At 38.5% G+C, this 19,623-nt stretch overlaps 1 protein-coding gene across 5 annotated transcripts in view; it reads right to left on the reverse strand.

Moving 5' to 3' along the window:
• cdh4 (cadherin 4, type 1, R-cadherin (retinal)) overlaps positions 1-19,623 on the reverse strand; it is a 263,491-nt gene that overhangs the window by 199,142 nt on the left and 44,726 nt on the right. The window contains exon 3 of one of the 5 annotated variants that reach the window (XM_078947559.1): positions 14,896-14,936. The exons of the other annotated variants lie outside the window; for them this stretch is intronic. Coding sequence (XP_078803685.1) covers positions 14,896-14,936 — 41 coding nt within the window. The remainder of the gene's footprint in view (positions 1-14,895; positions 14,937-19,623) is intronic. 5 annotated transcript variants of the gene reach the window in all.

Consider the following 19,623-nt stretch of genomic DNA (forward strand, 5'->3'; position numbering starts at 1 on the left):
CCGCTGATGCAATTAATTTAATTTCAGCGAATTTTAAAGCAAAGAAAACTAGCCTTACACATTGATATGCATTTGTGAGGTGCTTATGTAATCAACATGAACCAGCTGATTTTGTTTTCTCCGTGACAGAATCAGCTGGTTTACGCTGATCGCTTAAACGGTTGAAGATTTACGCTAAAGGGGCGTGTGTTGTTTGGGTATTGCTGGCAATATTTCCAGTGTTAAAGGTGCCTCTAAAGAAAAGACATTGGGCTAGCTGGCTGAATTAATGGTTTTGGAGCGACCCAAAGCTGGAAATATACGAACAAAATCACAACAATTGTGATAATGAACATAACTTACAAATATTTTGATTCATAATATGAAATTATGCAGAGGATTCTCAGTAAAGCCTTTAAGACGCTGAACAAATAACTGCAATTGCAATACAATCAGTATATTGTATTTAAGGTTTTACGGATTCTGGTCACATGATGCAAAAACCGAGAGAACCACTACGGCTGAAGAAAGTCTGCATTTTTCTTAGGCCATTATTGTCTCAAATGGCTTTAGCATCACAGATCCAAACACTGAAAAACCTGGTTTGAGGAACAGCACAACAGTTTTCACACCCCCTCTGCTTGTGAATGTACACATCCTGCCTAAAAGCCCCAGTTTTGCCCAGCGTACTGAATTCATCAAAATGCAGCTATGGGGCCTTTTTTCAAGACTTCATTCGTGCTTTAGGCTACTTGTAATTTTGATGCCAGTTTTGCCTTTTGACCTCAAAACACCTGACAATTTCCTATAGAAAGCCACTATTAAAGAGCTGCTTAACAGCTGCTGAAAGCTGAGAGTGCAACAGTCTCCGACTGTTTTTCCGGTCGCACGTGCAGAGAGCATGTGACTGACAGTGCACTGCAGACATAACCCTGTTTCAAATAGATACAGCCTATTGTTGCACAAAAGCCCAAAAAATTGTATTTCGCCTGTTGTCAAAATGAAAATCTCTATATGCAATTTGCTCTGCCACTAAAGTGCTGGGTGCTAGGAAGTGCACAGTGTCACAGTGTGCAGTAAACAAAAACAATAACAGTCTGTGTGAAATACTTTCAGTGTTTCAAATAGAGTAAAAGCATTTTAAACAAATAACATCAATTTACTGGGAATGGTAAAGTTAGAAAACTTGACAGTGTTGAAAATGACAGTTTTTTTAAGTATCATATAAAAATTCAGTGGCATGTTTTCACAAAAATGTGTGCACGCGCATTTATGTATCCTTCTGCATGACAACCACCAGCACAGGTACATAAGAAATGCAGCCAGAAGAATCACAGTAGAGTTCAAAACCGTGGAGTTTTTCACTACTGCACCTGTTATCCATTTTCCATGTTTTCTTTAAGAAGCTATTCATTTCAAATTCACAAATAATGTGAACTTTTCTAATAAATATTATTTTTTCCTGTTTCTCCCTTGGCCACTTAGATATTATTAAAGACCAAACATATTGTTGTTGCTATTTTTTTTTCTAAATAAGCTGGGAACAAAGCACCTTTCTTAACTCCATACTATGGAGTTAATTCACTCTCAATAATCAGAAATGCACACTTCCATACGTTTCACATGCAGACAGCTTCATTAGTTCAGTGCATTCAGCGTCGTGTTCAATCACACAGGCAGTGATGTAGAAAAATTACCCGGCATATTCTCCATGCCCGGATGGTTGCAGATTAAATGCATGTTTTACAGCAAACTGACCTTTGCAGGAAATTCTAAGAAAATGTACCCAAGTCAAAGCCAGATGACTGCATCGACCCGGGAAATGGTTAACTGTGTGTTTAGGCTTTCATTGCACTCTTTAGCAAAAGTTCAGGATAAAATGTTGGGACTAGTGCTGAAATTAGGGTCATAATCAATCAAATAGATTAGAACCAGTGACAACAGTGCAAGCAGTGATACCACACACAGTCCACAGTCAGGCCTAGCAGGAAGTGTTGAGTGTTTTGCCTGTGATTGGCTTTAGAGGGGGGTCTGCAAGAGAGAGGCAGCAGCGCAGTCAGTCCCCCATCGTAAATCATGCTCCGTGCTCAGTTTGATTGGTTTAAATCGAGCTTCTCTTCTGGGCCTTGACTGGGTCCCTGGGCTTATTAGAGCTTCATGCTGAGAGAATAACCAAGCTTACTATTCATCAAAAAGACCTTAAAAAAGAAAGGCACGCCAGAACAGTTTATTTGGATGATCCATTTAGATCTGCTTCCATATCCACGAACACAGCGCAAGCAAAACTAAATGCATTTGCATCGCTGCACTCTGGTTACCAGGTGAGCATTTGTTGTCTGATTTAGTCTGTCACTATGATCAACTGTGTCAACTCCATACAAGCGGTATTTTATGAACACTACAGACGCAAAAGCAGCTTCACAAAAGAACAGTTTCACCTCATCTGTGGTGAAATGTAAGACTTTTTTTGTTTTGTTTTTTACTAAGAATCCCTCTTCTTGTAAGTAAACATAACTTGAATTAGCAGCAAATATTTCAAAGTATTGATTATTAAGCAAAGAAACGGTAACTTCCAAAATGTAGACAACAACAAAATGCATGGAAAAGGTATTAAAACAGAACAGATTTTAAGACCCACTCCCATGAAAATTTTGTTTTTAACACATTATTCTAAGGTCTAAAATAGCTGTCCTGAGTATTTCTTTATTCAAATTGTTGTGAATCAGGAGCGGACAAAAGTTTAAATAAAAAAGTTAGAAAATATACTTGGCGGGCACCAAGCTCCCTGCTCTGCCCTATTCTAATGCATCCGCTATTGGCAACTAGATGCAGTCTTTGTTTTTCTCGTCCGAGCTGGCATCATGGCTTAAGGCGTTTGAGGGGCTGTAAGATGGAGGGAGATAGTGTAAATGGGGTGAGGTATTCCTCAAAAAATCAATATATACAAAAACATTTGAAACATTAGATTTTTTTAAGGAATTTATTTATTCTTCTTTCCCTTGCACTTTTTCCCATCAGGGGTTGCCACAGCGAAACAACCTCTCTTTCGAGGATGAGTCGCATGGTTAACTTGGCAATGTTCTTACGCCGGATGCCCTTCCTGACTCAAGCCGCTCAATTTATCTGGGCTTGGGACCGGCACAGAAGCAGAGAAGGGAATAGGGAGCAGCCTGGATTTGAACCCTGGTCTCATTGATGGAAGGCGCCGCAAACCAGCACGAGCTAAACTGGCTCCCTTTTAAGGAATTTTATTTAAGTATTAAAATTGTTCGTATTTAGTGTGTATAATTATTTGTTGAACTTTAAAATTTGATAGTTTCGTTTTCTTTTTTCTGAGTCCTCAGGTTTTAAAGGCTTTTTTAAAAATGACCTCAGGTCATGACAGTCTAACACTAATGAATGGGACATGGTGTACACCCAGTTCAGTTAAAACTTAGACTTTTTGGCATGTCAAAATATTAAAGTTGTATTAAAAAAAGAACAAAAAACGTGAGTCAACTGGCTGCCATGCAAAATCTTCAGCTTTAGTTTTCAATTCCTGAAGATTTCCAATAACAAAAATCTGCCTGTTTAATTGGAAAGCCATTGAATTGAAGCAACATCACCATTTCAACTGGGAAAACTGATAAGACAATGTCTCTGTACAATTAACATGACATGAAAAGTCTTTCCGATCAAATCTATAGATGACTAATTTAGGCAGGATTTTAAACACGGCACAGGTGGGGGATGGTGAGGGTTCGGCTGCTCACACGTGTTTCATAAAGCGTGTGTATCCACTGATGCGGTTCATATTGATTCTTCCTGTCTACTCATTTCTCCCACTGGCAGAGTCACTTCAAGCCTAACCTGCGCCAGCTGATAAACACTGCTAGCTGATGCAGAGCGGGGAGGTAGGATTAGGCGGAGACGTCCTTCAAAGGGTCCCTGTCTCAATCACACAGGGGAAACGGTCAAACAGAGCGCCGGGAACAAGCCAGCTCGTCTTGAATCTGGGACGAGGAGAAGGCAAGGAGTGGCAGGTAATAATTCTACAAGGGGAGGGGCACTCGCAAGGCTGAGTTGTCAGAGATAACAAGCTCAGAGGCAGACCAGAAGGCAAACAAGACCCATGCATTTGCAGATGTAGTGATAATTGGAATTTGTCCACACAGAAACAGACTCAGACTGTTTCACATGCATGTAAACATGGTGGTGCACCAATCTGACCAAGTAAATGCATCAATCTGTTCAGTCACGAGTTGCAAAAAATGTGGAAAGGATGCTTTACTGAAGTTTATGCTTTTTCCTTACATGCTTGTAGTTAGGTATTTGGTGTTTTATGTCTTCACACTGCAGTCATTTCATTTTGAGTATCTGCTGAGACTGAGTCTTGATCCAATACTTTTGTAATATTTAAAAATGAACAATAAACAGATCCAAATTTTCCCTGATTTTTATTTTATGAACCTCTTTTGATCATCTGGCAACTAGACAGAACATTATTATAATAATAATAATAAATTCAGTTCCTTGATCGGGATACAGCTTTCAATTTCAATCGAGTCTCAAGCTAGGTGATCAGACCTGGTTTCCAATCACATCATCAGATTGGGGTATGTCTATGCTTCCAGTCGTTTGCCTCCTTTTGCCTTCTGGTTTTATTTTTGGACACTGGTCAAACAAAAATCCTGCCAAAAACGAGAAGGAAAAAAAAAAATACAGAAAGCAGAGGAAATAGTTTGGGGTGCAAAGACGGAGATGTCTGAACCACAGGGGGACTCAAATGCTGACGCTAAATAATCCAAACATGGATCCAGACATGTAGAAGCTGGGATCGACATCCTACTCGATAAACTGTCTGCTACGTTAAAAATGGATGAAAAGAGATGATGTAACTTTCCATCATTAAAAACTGCTGGACAGGCCTTAACTCTGCAGACACTGCATTTTTCCCAAAGACTTGACAGGAGAATCATCTTTTTTCACATGCTGTCAATTTTCATAGATTTGTTAGCCGCAGCTGATTTTTTCTGTTTCTGTTTTTAGATATAACTTTTAAGAAAATAATTTACCAATAAAAGCAAACCCCATAAGCTAACATTAGTCTCAAATATGTTTTAGAGCCTGCCTTTAAGTTAGCTTGCAGCCACTTAAATATCTGCCAAAGATGAATGTTGTCTGAGCAACAAACTTTAAGTTTTAATTCAAATTTTTGTCTACATCAAATTAGAATCATTGCCAACAGTGTGTCTTTATTAAACCATGTACATCTCTGCTTGGTTACATTTTCACTTAAGTTTTATTCATTTTGTTTTTTTCTGAGAAGCTGGCCACATCCAAGATATTATAATGTCTAATCATAGGGTCGCCCACCCTTTTTTCACTGACATTAATGCAGGGGTTTAATGCAGTGTGCCAATCTAGCTTGTGTTTTTCAATTAAAGAGCTTGAAAATGGTTGAGGCAGTGGGGGTGTGCGCCTGACAGCCTAGTAATTATAGGTGCCGCATTTGAGCTATCAGCCTCAGGTAATGGCCAACCTGTCACACTCCCAGCTCTGATGATACAAGCATTAATCACCACAACTGTCCGGACAATCAAGCTGCTCAGAACAAACTCAAGTTTCCACAATCAGTGCAAAACTAACCACCAAAGCAAGATAAGAAAGTCAAGTCAAAAGCTGTTTGAAGATATCAGGGAGGCTGCAGCCTGCTGCTGTGGTCTAATTACCACAACACATCTGGAGACTGTATTTTACAGTTAACGACAGCTGCCTGTTTCAGTGTGATTTCATTTTTAAAGTTGGTTTTAGACAGATGTGTTTATATTTGATCTACTTGGTAAAAATCTACCATGAAGACCATTAAGACTGCACATAAAAATGCTGAAACTACATGAAGCAGATGTTTCTGCTGAGTGAAATGATCAAGCTTATCACAGTCTGTAGCATATTGATTTGAGTTTACGGAAAGAAAAAAAAACATCCATTTAAGTTGTAAATTTGCAGTTTCAGAAGGTTTTATTTGGACAGCAACAGGCAAAAACTATGGATGAATGAGGATTTCCTTAATCCCACTCCGATCATCTTTTTATCTAATGTAAAAGTGCTCTTGGTCATATTCGTTAGGTTCTAAGTTACACCACATTGGCAAACATTTTTTTTTTCTCATAGAAAGGAGAGAAAGCTTTAGCTGGTAAAGAATACACGTTCAAAGGATAAGCCTGGTGAACTGTTGCTCTCCAACATAACCGTTTAACACACAACACTTTACTTTCCTTAAAAAATCCAAGTGGGTGTTAAAAAGGGATAAATCGGCAGAAGCTGGAGAAACTTGGCCCTGTGGAATCAGAGGTACATTAAAGCATCAAACAGATGTGGCGGTACTCAGCCGAGCTATTTGAGAACGATCAGTGGGAAAAGTGAGGAGCACCTCCCAGCAAGACAGAGGCAGCGGCACCATTGTTCATGTTGGCAGCAACTGCTGTTATAGGACCAGAGGAGGAAATTAATGCATATGTAGAGAGAAGGTGGGCAGCAAACACAGAAAAAAAAACTAAAAAGCTGTTTGTGTTCATATTAAGTTTCTCACATTTGAATGGAGCTTTCAGTCGTTTTCCTCAATAATCTGCTCTGCTGCTCGTGCTCTTAGCTCCAGCCTGAGCATTTAAATGTTCACAGGCTGTCCCTTAAGAAATCTCACCCAATCAATCAATAGCTACCTGATTTAACACTGAAGCCAAACACACTTTTTGATTCATTTACAGAATGTGCTGTATAACACAAAGTATAGTTTTCAAACCAGGGAAAATTTCTTTCGGAATACATTAAATTGTACCAAAAAAATAGCAAAGTCCATATCGATTACATTCATCCCATAATTGGAAAAAGAAGCAAGTATGTAGAAAATAGTGGCAGAATAAGCTGGAGTGTCCACTAATGCCTCATTTAGCACCCTGACCCAGACTTTAAAACCTGCTAGAGTGCTTTCATTTGGACAGGTATCCATCCGCACTGCAAAGGATCCTTCATTTCATCCACGAGTGAGTGTGCAGTGGCATAAAAAAACCCACTGGCAAAGAGGAAGTGAGGCGCTTTGAGCATGTAGGTGTGCTGAGACTGTTTTCAGCATTCTAAACGAGAGCCTTTAGCATAGCGCAGAAAATTGGTGCAGTTTGACTTGAATTCACCCGTGGAGTCGAGAGCTAAATGACCATGTATAGCCTCAGGCGGGCCTGCAGATATAATTGCACGTATGCAATCCGTAAATATAAAAATCACAGGCCAACTTATCAAAATTGTGATCCCTGTGTATGCTGCAAACGTTTCCATCACTTTCTGAGCTTTTAAGGGTGCAAAGGTGCCGTAGATAAACTTCTACCAGAAAATATTGAACCCAATTTATACCTAAAAATGTTCAAGTGAAGCTGTGAAGAACTTCACAAAGTGCAAAATGCTATAAAAAAAATATCAAGGAATACTTGCGGAACCTGTGATCTAATAGTGCAGAATATGCCCAATTACAATCTAATTTTTACCACCTAAAATTAATTAAGTTGAGCGAACAAGTATTAGGAAATATGTGGGCACAACATGGGATTGTTCTTAAACAGTGGGAGCAAAATCTATGAATTTTTGTAGTTGCAATAGCAATTAAAAGTGTTAAGATATTTTTGGATTTGTCTTGAGCTGCCATTAAAAAGTGACAGAATATTCCCCAGGGAGCTGCAGTCTCACTTTGATATCCGTGTGAAGAGAAACAGCAGCTGATTGTTCCAAGTGAGGCTTACTGCTAAAGCAAACAAGTTATTAAAAAATAAAAAATGACTGTACATTTTTTATGTAGATGTAATTTAAATTCCATGGAATTGAGATTTTCCTTGGATCATTGTGAAAGGACCGCAGGATGACCTGAGGGCAGCCTACAAATAAATAAATTCTAAATATTGATTTGTGTTGAAATGCTGCTTTGTTTGTAGAGTTTGTCTCGGATATTAGTGTGCATTGTTGGTTACAATAACCTTCAGTATCTGTAGAAGTATGGTATACAGTTCTGTGAGATCTTTATTTTTCATTACACATTTTAGGTAATATTGTGATGGAACCCACTGTTTTTTTCTTTTTACTGACAGACCCATATCTCTCTTAGTTACTGTTGCTACATCTCCACTTGCCATTCTGGCGCAACCTGTCTGTTATAATAACCCTGCCAGATGAACCTTTCAAATAAATTATTCTTGATATTAAATGCTTTAACTCTGAGTCCATCAATTATCCCTTGGTTAAGCATTTTAATTTGGAGTTAGGCAGCATAATTCGTGTTAAATCTTCAACTAGGGATGACATTTTGCTATCAGAATCTTCACACATTTTCTTTCTGTTTCAGAGCAAAAACATGTTGTTCAGAATCCCAAATGAGGTGGGTTAACACTTTGAGAAAGAGTAACAACCCACATTTGAAGTGTACACATAAATCCAGCTCTTCAGTTTTGACCTTCGGTGGAGCATCAGCTTAACTTTATTTTATTCACGTTTATTTTTACACTTTGGTCAAATTTTTATAGCTCGATTTCTTCATTTATATTTTTTCATCATGCCAGCGCAAAATTTCCTCGCTTCACTAATTACTATATCCTTTTCAAACTTAAAAAAAAGTAAAGTCATAGAAGTACAAGGAAGAGGAAGAGAAGGGGAATAATTTTGGCCATCAAATGACGAGCTAAAAGTACGAGCTTACAGCCTCCTTTAGACTATTATTTACACACTATAAGCATCTTTTCAATAAGTGGGCAGACTTAAATAACACCGAGATGCTCTAAGCTGCACTGTTTTATTTATTTTTTAAATTTGTTTTAAACATGTCAATAATGTGCAGTAAACATAGCACAATATAGTAGATAATATTAATAAAAATAATAGCAACAACAACAATAATAGTAATACTGACACATGTTTGAAAGGGAGCAGGTAAAAGCTCTTATTTGCAGTTTAACTCTTCTTTTAGCTTTCTTATCCCTTAGTCTTGAGCTTCATTTGCAGAGGAAGCGTTCTGTTTTGTATAAATGTTCTGGATGCAAAAAGGTGCGTGAGAGAAAAATAATTACTGGGATTATTGGGATGATACGATATAAAAGACAGTAGGTTATACATTCTAAAAATGTATATTTGACCATAAAAAAGATTTTTGTTTTGTCAACTTGATGTTGATTGTAGTATAGGAAAAAACATATGGGCTGACTGACTAAAAGAATGAACTTGCCAATGACGTATTGTACCAACAACCCTATGATTGGTCACCTATAAAGGCCATTGTGGAAATACGGTTACCGTTATCTGGTCTTGTCTAAATGATCTGGAGTGAACTGGATTAGAATAAGATTAATTATTTCAAATGAATTGAATTATTACAGTTGTAAATAATTCTGCCTGTTCTAATGTTTCCTGCTTTTTTGTGTAGCGCCTTGACTTATATGTAAAAAAATAAAAAAATTAAAAAAACTGAGCCGGGCTGATTCCAATAAATTACAAACACATGCAAAGAAAACTCAGTAAAAGTTTACTAACATAAAACGTTTGAGAACAAAATGTGAAGTGGGATTGACTGAGATGAGGAAACTGAAGCGGGTAACAGCATGTGACAGGAGGTATCAACAAGAGTCCAGACGAAGCGTGGCAAATCGAGGAGCTTACAGGCCTCAAAATCTTTACGCTCCCTGAACACTCATCCCCCCATAATTCTTTGATTCAGTTCCACTGCATCTATCATTCAGGATTATGCACGATTGTCACAGCAATGTTTTTGTGTAGTTTTAAGTAGTCTTCATGAGGATTCCAGTGTGGATCCACAGATTGTAGTCTCTGCTTACTGCAACATTTTACAAGAGAAAAAAGAACTAGAACTGTGTGATAAATGATTAGCAGTAGATAATTAGAAGTTCACATCAGACATTGGCAATTAGAGGAAAACCCTTTTTTCAAATTAATGCTTTATACTCTAGTGTAAAGAGCTGCTCTTTGAAACGTTAAAATAGGAAACTAATGAATTTTTTAAGGAGATAGTCAGAAAGCTGTTTCTTGGATCTAATTGATGGATTTATTGGACCATTTCTGCCTTTGACTTCCTTAATAGGGCTGCAACGAGTATCTGAATACTTGGATATTCACGATCCATTCAAGATCTATTCAAGAATAAATAATGCTGATTCCTGTTCTTTTTAAATTTAATGGAGTGTAGTAAAAATACATTTCAGGTAATGTAATTATCGCTCTCAAATAAAGAATGATGTTGGATTTTAAATAAACTAAACAAACAATATGCACTTCTGTCATCGTAAGTGAATAAGTCTTCTAAGGGTAAGGTGTTGGTTAGCTTATCATTTTCAAAATAAAAGTATCAAGTGTTTTTCTTTGATGAAAATAAAGAGACAGAAGTTCTGAATTTTTTTTTTTTTCAAAAATATAAAAATAAATAAATAAAGAGATTAGAATAAAAAATATGATAGACAAAATATGATGAATATAAATTTAGGAATATTGCAAAAATCAATTATCTCTAAAGTTGTTACGGAGTTTCATTTAGGCGTTGTTGTGTCTTCAGTTACGATCTCGTCATCTATAACTGTAGTCAGGAAAACTCTGAGGATAGAAAAACTATGGAAAACAGTTTCAGGATTTGTTGTTAAATGAGCAACAGGTTCTCACCCCAACTCGTCATAAATGGAAGCATGGGTAAGGATCCCCCTCTGCGTCACACATTGACACTTTGGGTGAGCCCAACTCATCGTTTTTCGATGTGCTGAAAATAAGAATTCCTGAAACGCTGTTGATGGATTTACATTTAAAAATACCTATCAATATGTCCATAAATGACAAGTTGAGATGAGAAGGTGTTGAAATGATCCAAAGCAACAGTTTTTTTTCTTAAATACTTGTTCCTTATATGTTTTGTTTGCTGCTAAGGTTAACCAGGCAGTTAACAGAAAAGCTATCGAGTGTGACGTTGTTTAACCCTTGTGCTATCTTAGATGACCCCACCCTTACATTGACGTGTTCTCCCTACCATGACAAAGGTGGATAAAGGTGGGAAGATTTCATGTAATCTATGGACACCAGTGAAAATCACAAATCATTGAAGAAAAAAGGTTCAGCGCACTGTCTAGTGGGTCTAGATGACCCAACTCCTTATGTTAAAGTGCCTAGGATAGCACAAGGGTTACAGTGACAAATACCATTTGTTTCTTTTAAAGTTTTTGTGCTTCTAACTGTTATGTTTTGTTGATTCTAATCTCCAGTTCTAAATAAAGGTATAAATGATGGTGATGATAAATATTGTTTGACTTTTCATGCATCCAGTAAAAATACCTACATATTGCAAGTATTTAGAAGTATTTAGATTAAGTAGTAAGATTTGTGGTTTGATTTGTGAATCCAATTGGATTGCTAAGTAACAATACACAGCCCTATTCCTTAAATCGTGTGATGTAATATCACGACTCAGTTACAATAAAATCAAAAATGGATGAACTGTCACTTCCATTTCTCTTGTTCCCAGCAACACGTTTTGCACTCATAAAGGCTTTAACAGGGACAGCTGCTTACTGATGGACTGAGTTCTTCCCAGAAAAATCTCCTTTATCTGTTTTTGTTCACTGTGATCTCTGAGACCATGTTTTCCATTTACTCAAATCTCCTGGGTGACAAGTCTCATGCATGCGATGTGACGTTCGCCGCAGCTCAGGTAAATCCTGTGAAAATGAAATCTGTGCCTGATAGTGCTTCTCCAGACCCCACAGTTGATTTGAACACAGCGTCCGGTCCTGCCAACAATGTCTTCCATCTCAATTCTCATCAGTCATTTCAAGTCAGTGTCTTCTCGCAACTGATCAGCCTTCTGGATCTCCCTCCAGGGATTTTTACCCTCCTCTTCACTGAGCGTATGGGCTCTCTTGCATGACCAAGCATCTGATGGCTAAGCATTTGGATTTAGGTCAAGACACAGACTCAGCTGCTCCAAACCTCTAAATGTATTCTCCCAAAGCCTTTCTTAGTGGATTTCTCTGAATCCTGAAAATTATTTTCTTGTTGGAACATCTTTATTACTTAGAGCAAGTCCTGTATTTATCTTTTTGTAGTGTCCATCTGATGGTCTAAGAAGTCTACTCTCACACGGGTATCACATATTCAACATGCAGTTCTCTGAAGTCAGCTATTCCACCCCTTTCTCATAGAATAAACTCCCTGCTTCACTTTGTAAGGCTGGCCATTATTCTGTCTTTACAACTTGCACGTTTCTTTTGATCAAACATATAGTTAAGGTGGACATGGGGCACTGAACCATGCTTTTGGCCATGCTGCTTCAAGTCTAGGCTGCTAAGAGGTATCCAATAATGCACTAAGTGTCTTTTCCCTACACCAGGCATGTAACGTGTGTTCAAAAATGCATGTTTAGCCATCGGTGTTCACTCTGGACAAGCAGGGAGGGGCTTCTTCTTCTTCTATTACTACTGTTTACCAGCCTATGTCCACCACTTGCGATTGGAAGAGGCTTGGTGCGAAATGTCGAAGCGGTGCAAATCTTTCTCCAGGCTTTTTCCTCCTCAGCTGTATTCTAATACATGAGAGACTTGATGCCATATAGATTCAGCTGGACAGAAACTACATTTATCATTTTCTCCTTATCATTTTTTAAAGGGTTGGGTTCACTTCAGGGAATTAAAGGGTACTTTTCCACTAAATACAAATCCAACCTGGTTTAACTTTCAACACACTCAACGGCCGCACATTTTGTATGTGGAGCCCAAAAACAGTCTCAAAAATGTGCAGATTGCATTGGATCTTAAAATAATCGACTTAAAAATGTTCATGGCATGAATGTGATTGTTTTGAACACTATACCCAAAACAGGCATTTAATAGATTTTTAATTAAAAGTAGTTGCTTTCATCCATGTCACCATAGGTGATGTGAACCGTGGTGCCGTGGTGCAGCGGTAGGGCGGTCGACCCATGATCGTAATATTGCAGGTTCGATTCCTGCCTTGCACATCCATGTGTCAAAGTGTCGTTGGGCAACACAAGTGTCCTTGTGTGAATGTGTGTGTGCTTGGGACTGCATATGCCATTTATCATAGCTTGTGTCAGAGTTGCAGTTGCTTAATTCTTTGTCTTCTGGCATTTGATTTCTTGTTTTTTTTTAGTCATCTTTCTGATGCCGAGGCAGATGGTGGCCCTTAATAAGTAAAAGTTAAAAGCTATGTTGCTCAGTATAGATAATTCATAGTAGTAGCTTTAGGGGCTGTCATCTGGACATAGTTTTTAAAGTTAGAAGACGTTTCACTTCTTATCCAAGAGGCTTTGTCAATTCTTTGTCAATTCACAGAATGACTCCAAAAAGTGCTTTTACTTATTTTCTTTTTTGTTTTATTTCTCTTCATTCTTTATTTGTCTGGCACTTATATTACTTTTGTAAGGATTTGGAATTTTATGAATAAAATGGAAAAACAATGACACTAAATTGTTAGCAGCAGTGAAAATCTACTTCATCTTGGGATATGACAAAATGAAGGTTCAAAAGCATTTATTTTTTTTGAGGCATTACATCTGGCGGAAACAAATAAATAAATTAATCTTCTGTGCCATTAAAAAACACAAGAAAACTTCCTAATGAAAAAAACAGAAAGAAAACTGCTCAACCAAAAGTTAACATTATCCTTCAACTCACCAACTGCAACCTTCAAGTGTACCAAAAATGTAGAAAGAGATTTATGGAAGATAGTGAAATATACTTGTATGATTTTTTTATTCATTTGTGCTTCACTTGGGCTCTTAAGGGTTCCCCAACGTTCATCCCTGCATCTGACGCAACAGTGATGATTAAGTCATCTCAGTGTCCTGCAAACATTTTGCCATTTTGCAAAATATTTTCCTTATGAATCGGGTTTTCCTACACTTTGACAATATCACTGATACATTTTCCAAAAATGAAAGCCTTCTTACCTGGAGTCACAGCATTTTCCTTTACAAATTGAACTAGACATAAATACTTATGCCAAATAAAAAATAAAAATATAACTTTATAGTGAAACAAATTTGGATGGAAAGATGAAAGATCTGTCAGATGATGCAGTCTGAAACAAATCTTTTATGAATTTTGATGCTGTGTCATTCCATTATACCATTTTATGACCACTCATTCCAACCAACACAACTCATGAAGGCGTTTCGCAAACAACAGAAATCCGCTAAACAAGGAAAGAAAAGGAAGAAAATTGCCACAGCAGTGCGTGACATTTCAATTCCTGTCGGGCTTTGATGCGCCGATTTCCCTCACCTCCCCTTTCTCCTCCTGATCCGCCCCCACCCCCACGCTCCAGACATCAACACGACAGCTACTTAAACTATGACCTGTTCTGCCAGCCACAGAGACTACAGGCAGGTCACGCCTAGGTGATAAGTCTTAGTGGTCCACCTGATTCTCCTTTCATTTTTCTGCCCGAGTGCACTTCACATTTACTGACCTTCCCAGTCCATCACTCGCAACCTCAGAGGCTGCTTTACGAATGCAGAGAGACTAAAAAAACACCAAGGTCAGAAAATGCTGCAAAACAAAACCTCAAGGTAATTACTTCATTTTCCTAGGCACTGATCAGGAGCAGAATGATTGCAAGTAAACCACAGAAGCAGGTCGAAATCGCTGTTTATCTTAAACTCTACAAGACAAACAGACACATCAATCAGCTTAAGAAGCACATTTGTGCTTTGACTCTTAACTAAAATCCACTGATTGCTTAGCAGGAGACAGGAACTGGTCAATTTTCACCTTGATTGGCTCTAACCAATGACCGGAAGATCAGGTTTTTCAGAAATCGCTTGTTTTTCTGGGGAAGTGAACTCAGCATGCCCATTGCAGATTTTCCAAAGACACTCGGGTTTTCACTCACCGAGGATGTCGCTGTTGGAAAATCCTGTCAATGGAGGAAAGCTAAAGGAAAGAAAAACATTTTTAGCATCTCTAAAGAGCAGAATGCCGCAGCAGGTTTCAAGCTGGAGGCTTGTAGACCAGCTGTTTGTTTCTTAAGACCTGTAATGACTCAACAGAATGCAAAACATTTCAGTCACAACTGTCTTCTTTTGCTTTTGCAACATCCATGGAAACAAACAGGCACCCTTAAGCTACATTCACACTAGGCATGTGTGACTTGCGTTCAAGAACACGCTAAATCCACTTTCTCAAACTAGCATTTAAGCCATATGCCCAAGAACATGTTGGCAGGCAAGGCAAGAAATGAACCTGCAATCTTATGATCAGAGGTCAACCACCCTACCACTGCGCCACGGCCTACAAATGAAAAACATGGTTCAATTATCAATTGCTCCTCCAAGATCAATCTTTAAACAGTTGGCACTTCTGTGAATTTAAAAGGGACATCATCCAAACTTCACTACCAAAGCTGTGTCCCTGATTGATTAAAGTTCAACCAAATTTTACTTTCAACACGCATACGTACAGCCAGAAAATGGTTTTAAAAAGGTACATAGCTACACGTGAATGCGAGTTTTGAACACGGAAGTCCAAAATGCACTTTTACGTGGACTTTTCATTGAACGTGGTCGCTTGAACATGCGTTGCAGAGGGTGGTGTGAATATAGCTATATATATATATCTTTTGGGAAGGCTGATGGTGTCAGAATTTGATTTTTTTGTAGACTGGACAGTTTAAAAGCAGCATTTGATATGCTGTCCTTGTGAGCGACCCTGCTAAAAGAAAGGAAAACTTCAAGCCAGTTGTAAACATTTAAAGCCCCATCAAATATAGACATATGGCACGATAAGGGAAAATCCCTGCTCTGTGCGTCTAAACAAAACCCCAGCTCCACCAACAACAGGACAAATGACAACTTCACATAAAGAGCAAAATGCTGCATGCTGCAGAAAACACCACAGATAAGCTGCTTTGCCACAAATACACCTGGTGTTTGGCTGCAAGCTGAGATTTTGCTGGTGTGAGGACAACCACTCAGCGTAAAAACCACTGAAACCACAGCAAAAAAGAGACATGTATTCACTTTTCTTTTATCTCTCCTTCAAATTTGGTCCTACAGTTTTCCTAATTCATATTTTAGTGAAAGAGAAAACTTTCTTCACTTGTTTCCATGCTCATTTAAATTATAATTTGGCAAGTTTTTTACTTAGTACGGTTTATGCTTTTATCTTCCATTGCCTAAAGGTGTGTGGACTTATTCTCCTGTATTTTCACATATGCCACTTTTATTTTGACACCCTTTTTTCACAATCTGTTGCATAATAAATTACCAATCATGTCACCTTTTAAATTCACAGTGTCAAGTAAAATATGGTGAAACCTGCTGCTGTTTTGGGGAAAATAGTCATTTTACATTCAGTGTTTTCCTTTTGAGTTGGTGTGCTATCAGTGTTAAAGTCTGTTCCTTTCAAAAACTGCAATCAGAGCATCTCTCATTTTAACAATGCTTGGCCTGAAACATGGCAGAGGGGTCGATTTTTGGATAAAAATGTTTTGTTGAGTCTTAAGCTCTAAGCAAAACTGACAGTTTCACAGCTCCTCCATTTAAAATCCAATGCTGCAAAATGTGGTTCCTGTAGTAAGTATCCGCGTCTTTTTGATTTTGTTGATGACGCTTATTATTAACAAAGGCAGGGTTTTTTTGTTCCTTCCTGCAATAGAAAAGTTTCTGGCCAAATGCAATCCTACTGTATTAAAAATATATATATTTGGCTTTCGCAGATAACAATTTTTGAAACAGAAAGTGTTTTCATTCTGTCTCCTGAGGGAAAATTGGTCTTTTAAAAGAAACATTTCTTTCCCTTCTGCTGTTTTCCATTTATGTACAAGGGTTTCTGAGAAAAATATGAGCCTGTTAATAGCAAAAACCAGCACAGGAAATAAACGGCTGAATGTGGCAGGAGAGAACAAAGCAGAAAAGGAAGCAGAACAAATAGATGAACTGATGGAGAAACAGCCAGGTCAGATGAGTGAGCATGAGTCCCCTTTTCAGCAGCCTGCCAGCCAACGGCGGGCTGACGTGATCTGCATCGCAACCGGATGCAGCACAGGCTCTTGTCCTTTGGCACGGCAACAGCTCCAAGCTTCTCTAGCCTGCTCAGCCCAGACAAAGACTGGGTCTCCAAAGCTTCAAGGTCAGATATAAGATCTAGATGGAGAATAATAAACATGTTTGAACTGGCAGCCTTGTGCTTTGTCTGGACAACCATTCAATTACAGTCTGACAGTGCGCTTATTCAGCGGCAGATCTGAGCAGCTGATTGAGTTTGAATTGTCGCTGCTTGTGGGATTATGAAACATGACAGGCTTTTTATAAGGTGTAATTAACGCTCTGATTTTAATAGGGACATGACAGATATTAAATTGGTTTCAGATCTCGGTGTCAGAGACTGACTGTTAGAGATGCCGTGTGTGCATGCGTGTGTGTAAGTGTTATTGTGAGTGTTTAGTTACCAAGAAGCTGTCACACTTTGAAAGTTATTTACATAGCAGCAAAAGTATACGAGAAAACATTTAGGAATGCTAATACTTTTGGTTAAACCCCCCACTACAATAAACATTGCTTTTATGGTGTTTTTAACATGTTCTAGTGATGTTTTTCTCATGATCGAGGACATATATGAAGACAATTAAAATTAAAATTAAATGTTTTTTTAGTGTTCCTTCTTCAAATTGGAATTAGGAGCAGAATAAAATTGCCGTTTGAAAAAGTCTGCTGTGGTAATGTAAGTTCACTGCTCTGCTCCATTCTGATGCATCCACTGCAGGCAAATAGACGCATGTTATCTTAATTTTGTGGCGTCTGAGCTGATGTCTGGCTCAAAACTGTACGACTGGATGGCTGTAATATTTCTGGCCATTTTTGTTGCACCAGTAATGTTAGGTTGGGGTGTGAGGGGCTGTAAGCTAGCAGGAGAGAGTAAAAACTCTGGTGTGATGGGAAGTAAGGGCAGGTCTTCTCTGTACCAATAGATGAACTCCTGTCAATGTATCAAAAGATGACAGGAGTGGGACTTTAATAGATGAAGATGAAAATCACTCTAATTTGCCATGACTGAGTCAGCGCTGATTGACAACATTTCTTAAAACTTTATGTATGGTCCATTCAAAGCTTTTAAACTTTACTTTAACTCCTCTCCACTTCCTTAATGATTTCTCCAGGTAGTATTCACCTTCAGTTTAACAGCTTGCAACTGCGCTCAGCCATATGGCCCAAATAAAAAACAAGCAGTTCTATCATAAATTTTCAAGGGATGAAGCAAACAGGGTCAGTTTTCCTGGCATTAAAGGACAAGAAATTCTAATGAGCTCTAACTTTAGGATGTACAACTAACCAGCATCAAAACCTAAACATGTGTGGACTGAATACCTGCTGGAGAGGCTTCCTGTATGAGTCAGTGAACGCGTACTGCACGGCACCGAGCATGCAGTCATTGTTGTGTTGCACCGGATCATCCGATCCGTCAATCACTTCTTTGTCTCGGCATTCTAACATGAACCCCTGCTGTTCCCCTCTCTGTTGTGATTCTGTGGGAACACCTGAAATAGCAGTTACGTGCAACCATCCGAGACACGTCCCCTGCTCATCCTGCCTTTGAGAGCGGCAGCTGCAGCTTTCTACCCATCTTTGTGTGCCATAAATATTGGCCAATCGAGTGGAGAATAGCCAGTTAAAACAAACAATTAGCAAACACATTTCCCAGAGGGGCTGACTGTCAGAGGTACTTATACCTATCAAACAGATCTCTGTTAGCGCTGTTCAGATGGAGGCCGGTGGAAATACTTATCTACAGTCTGGGATTGTCACACTTCAAAAAACAGGCCGGCTAAGCCATGAAGCTGTGAGATGGTACATTAATCCTAACATACAATAACAAGAGCTTGTACCGCAGCTTTATCATTTCTTTGGTTGAAAGGGAGGAGTGGCATTCATATCCCATGTATTGTACATGCATCTGTTCCTTTAAATTCCCACTCTAAATTTTAAAAGCGCGCCCTGTGGACTTTTAATTATAATTTATTAAGCCAAAATAAAAAAATAGTCGTTTTCTTGGACATATTTTCTGCAGAGCGGCAGGAGTTTATTAGAAATTCACCTCTAAGTTGTGGATGGCACCGCAGGCATGGAGTAAGCCAATGCTTTCTTCTCGACCGCCATCAGTTTACACTACCCATCATGCCATTGTTTGCACTCTCTCCTGCTAGCTTACAGCCCTTCCCACCCCAACCTAACACTACCGGTACAACAGAAATGGCGAGCAATACCAGAGCTTTCCAACTATACAGTTTTCAGCCAGATGGCAGCTCAGGCAAGTAAAACAAAGACGTACATATGGATCTAGTCGTCTACAAGTGGATGAACCAGAATGGAGCGGAGCAGGGAGTTTCTGATTCACAACAATTTAAAAAAATACTCAGAAGACAATTTTAAGCTGAATTTTCTTCATTTATGTCCTCCATCAGAAGAAAAATGCCACAAGAATATGTTAAAAACAATAAAAACACAATTGCTAATGTAGTGGGTCTTTAACAACAGTAGTTAATAAACTAACGACTTGGCAATTAGACATGTAGACATGTAAGCTGAAGTTTAGCCTGAGAATCTAAGTGAGAAAAAAAACTTTT

Source organism: Oryzias latipes, chromosome 5 (genome assembly GCF_053564925.1).
Source record: "Oryzias latipes strain Hd-rR chromosome 5, Olatipes_Hd-rR_3.1".
Lineage (NCBI taxonomy): Eukaryota > Metazoa > Chordata > Actinopteri > Beloniformes > Adrianichthyidae > Oryzias > Oryzias latipes.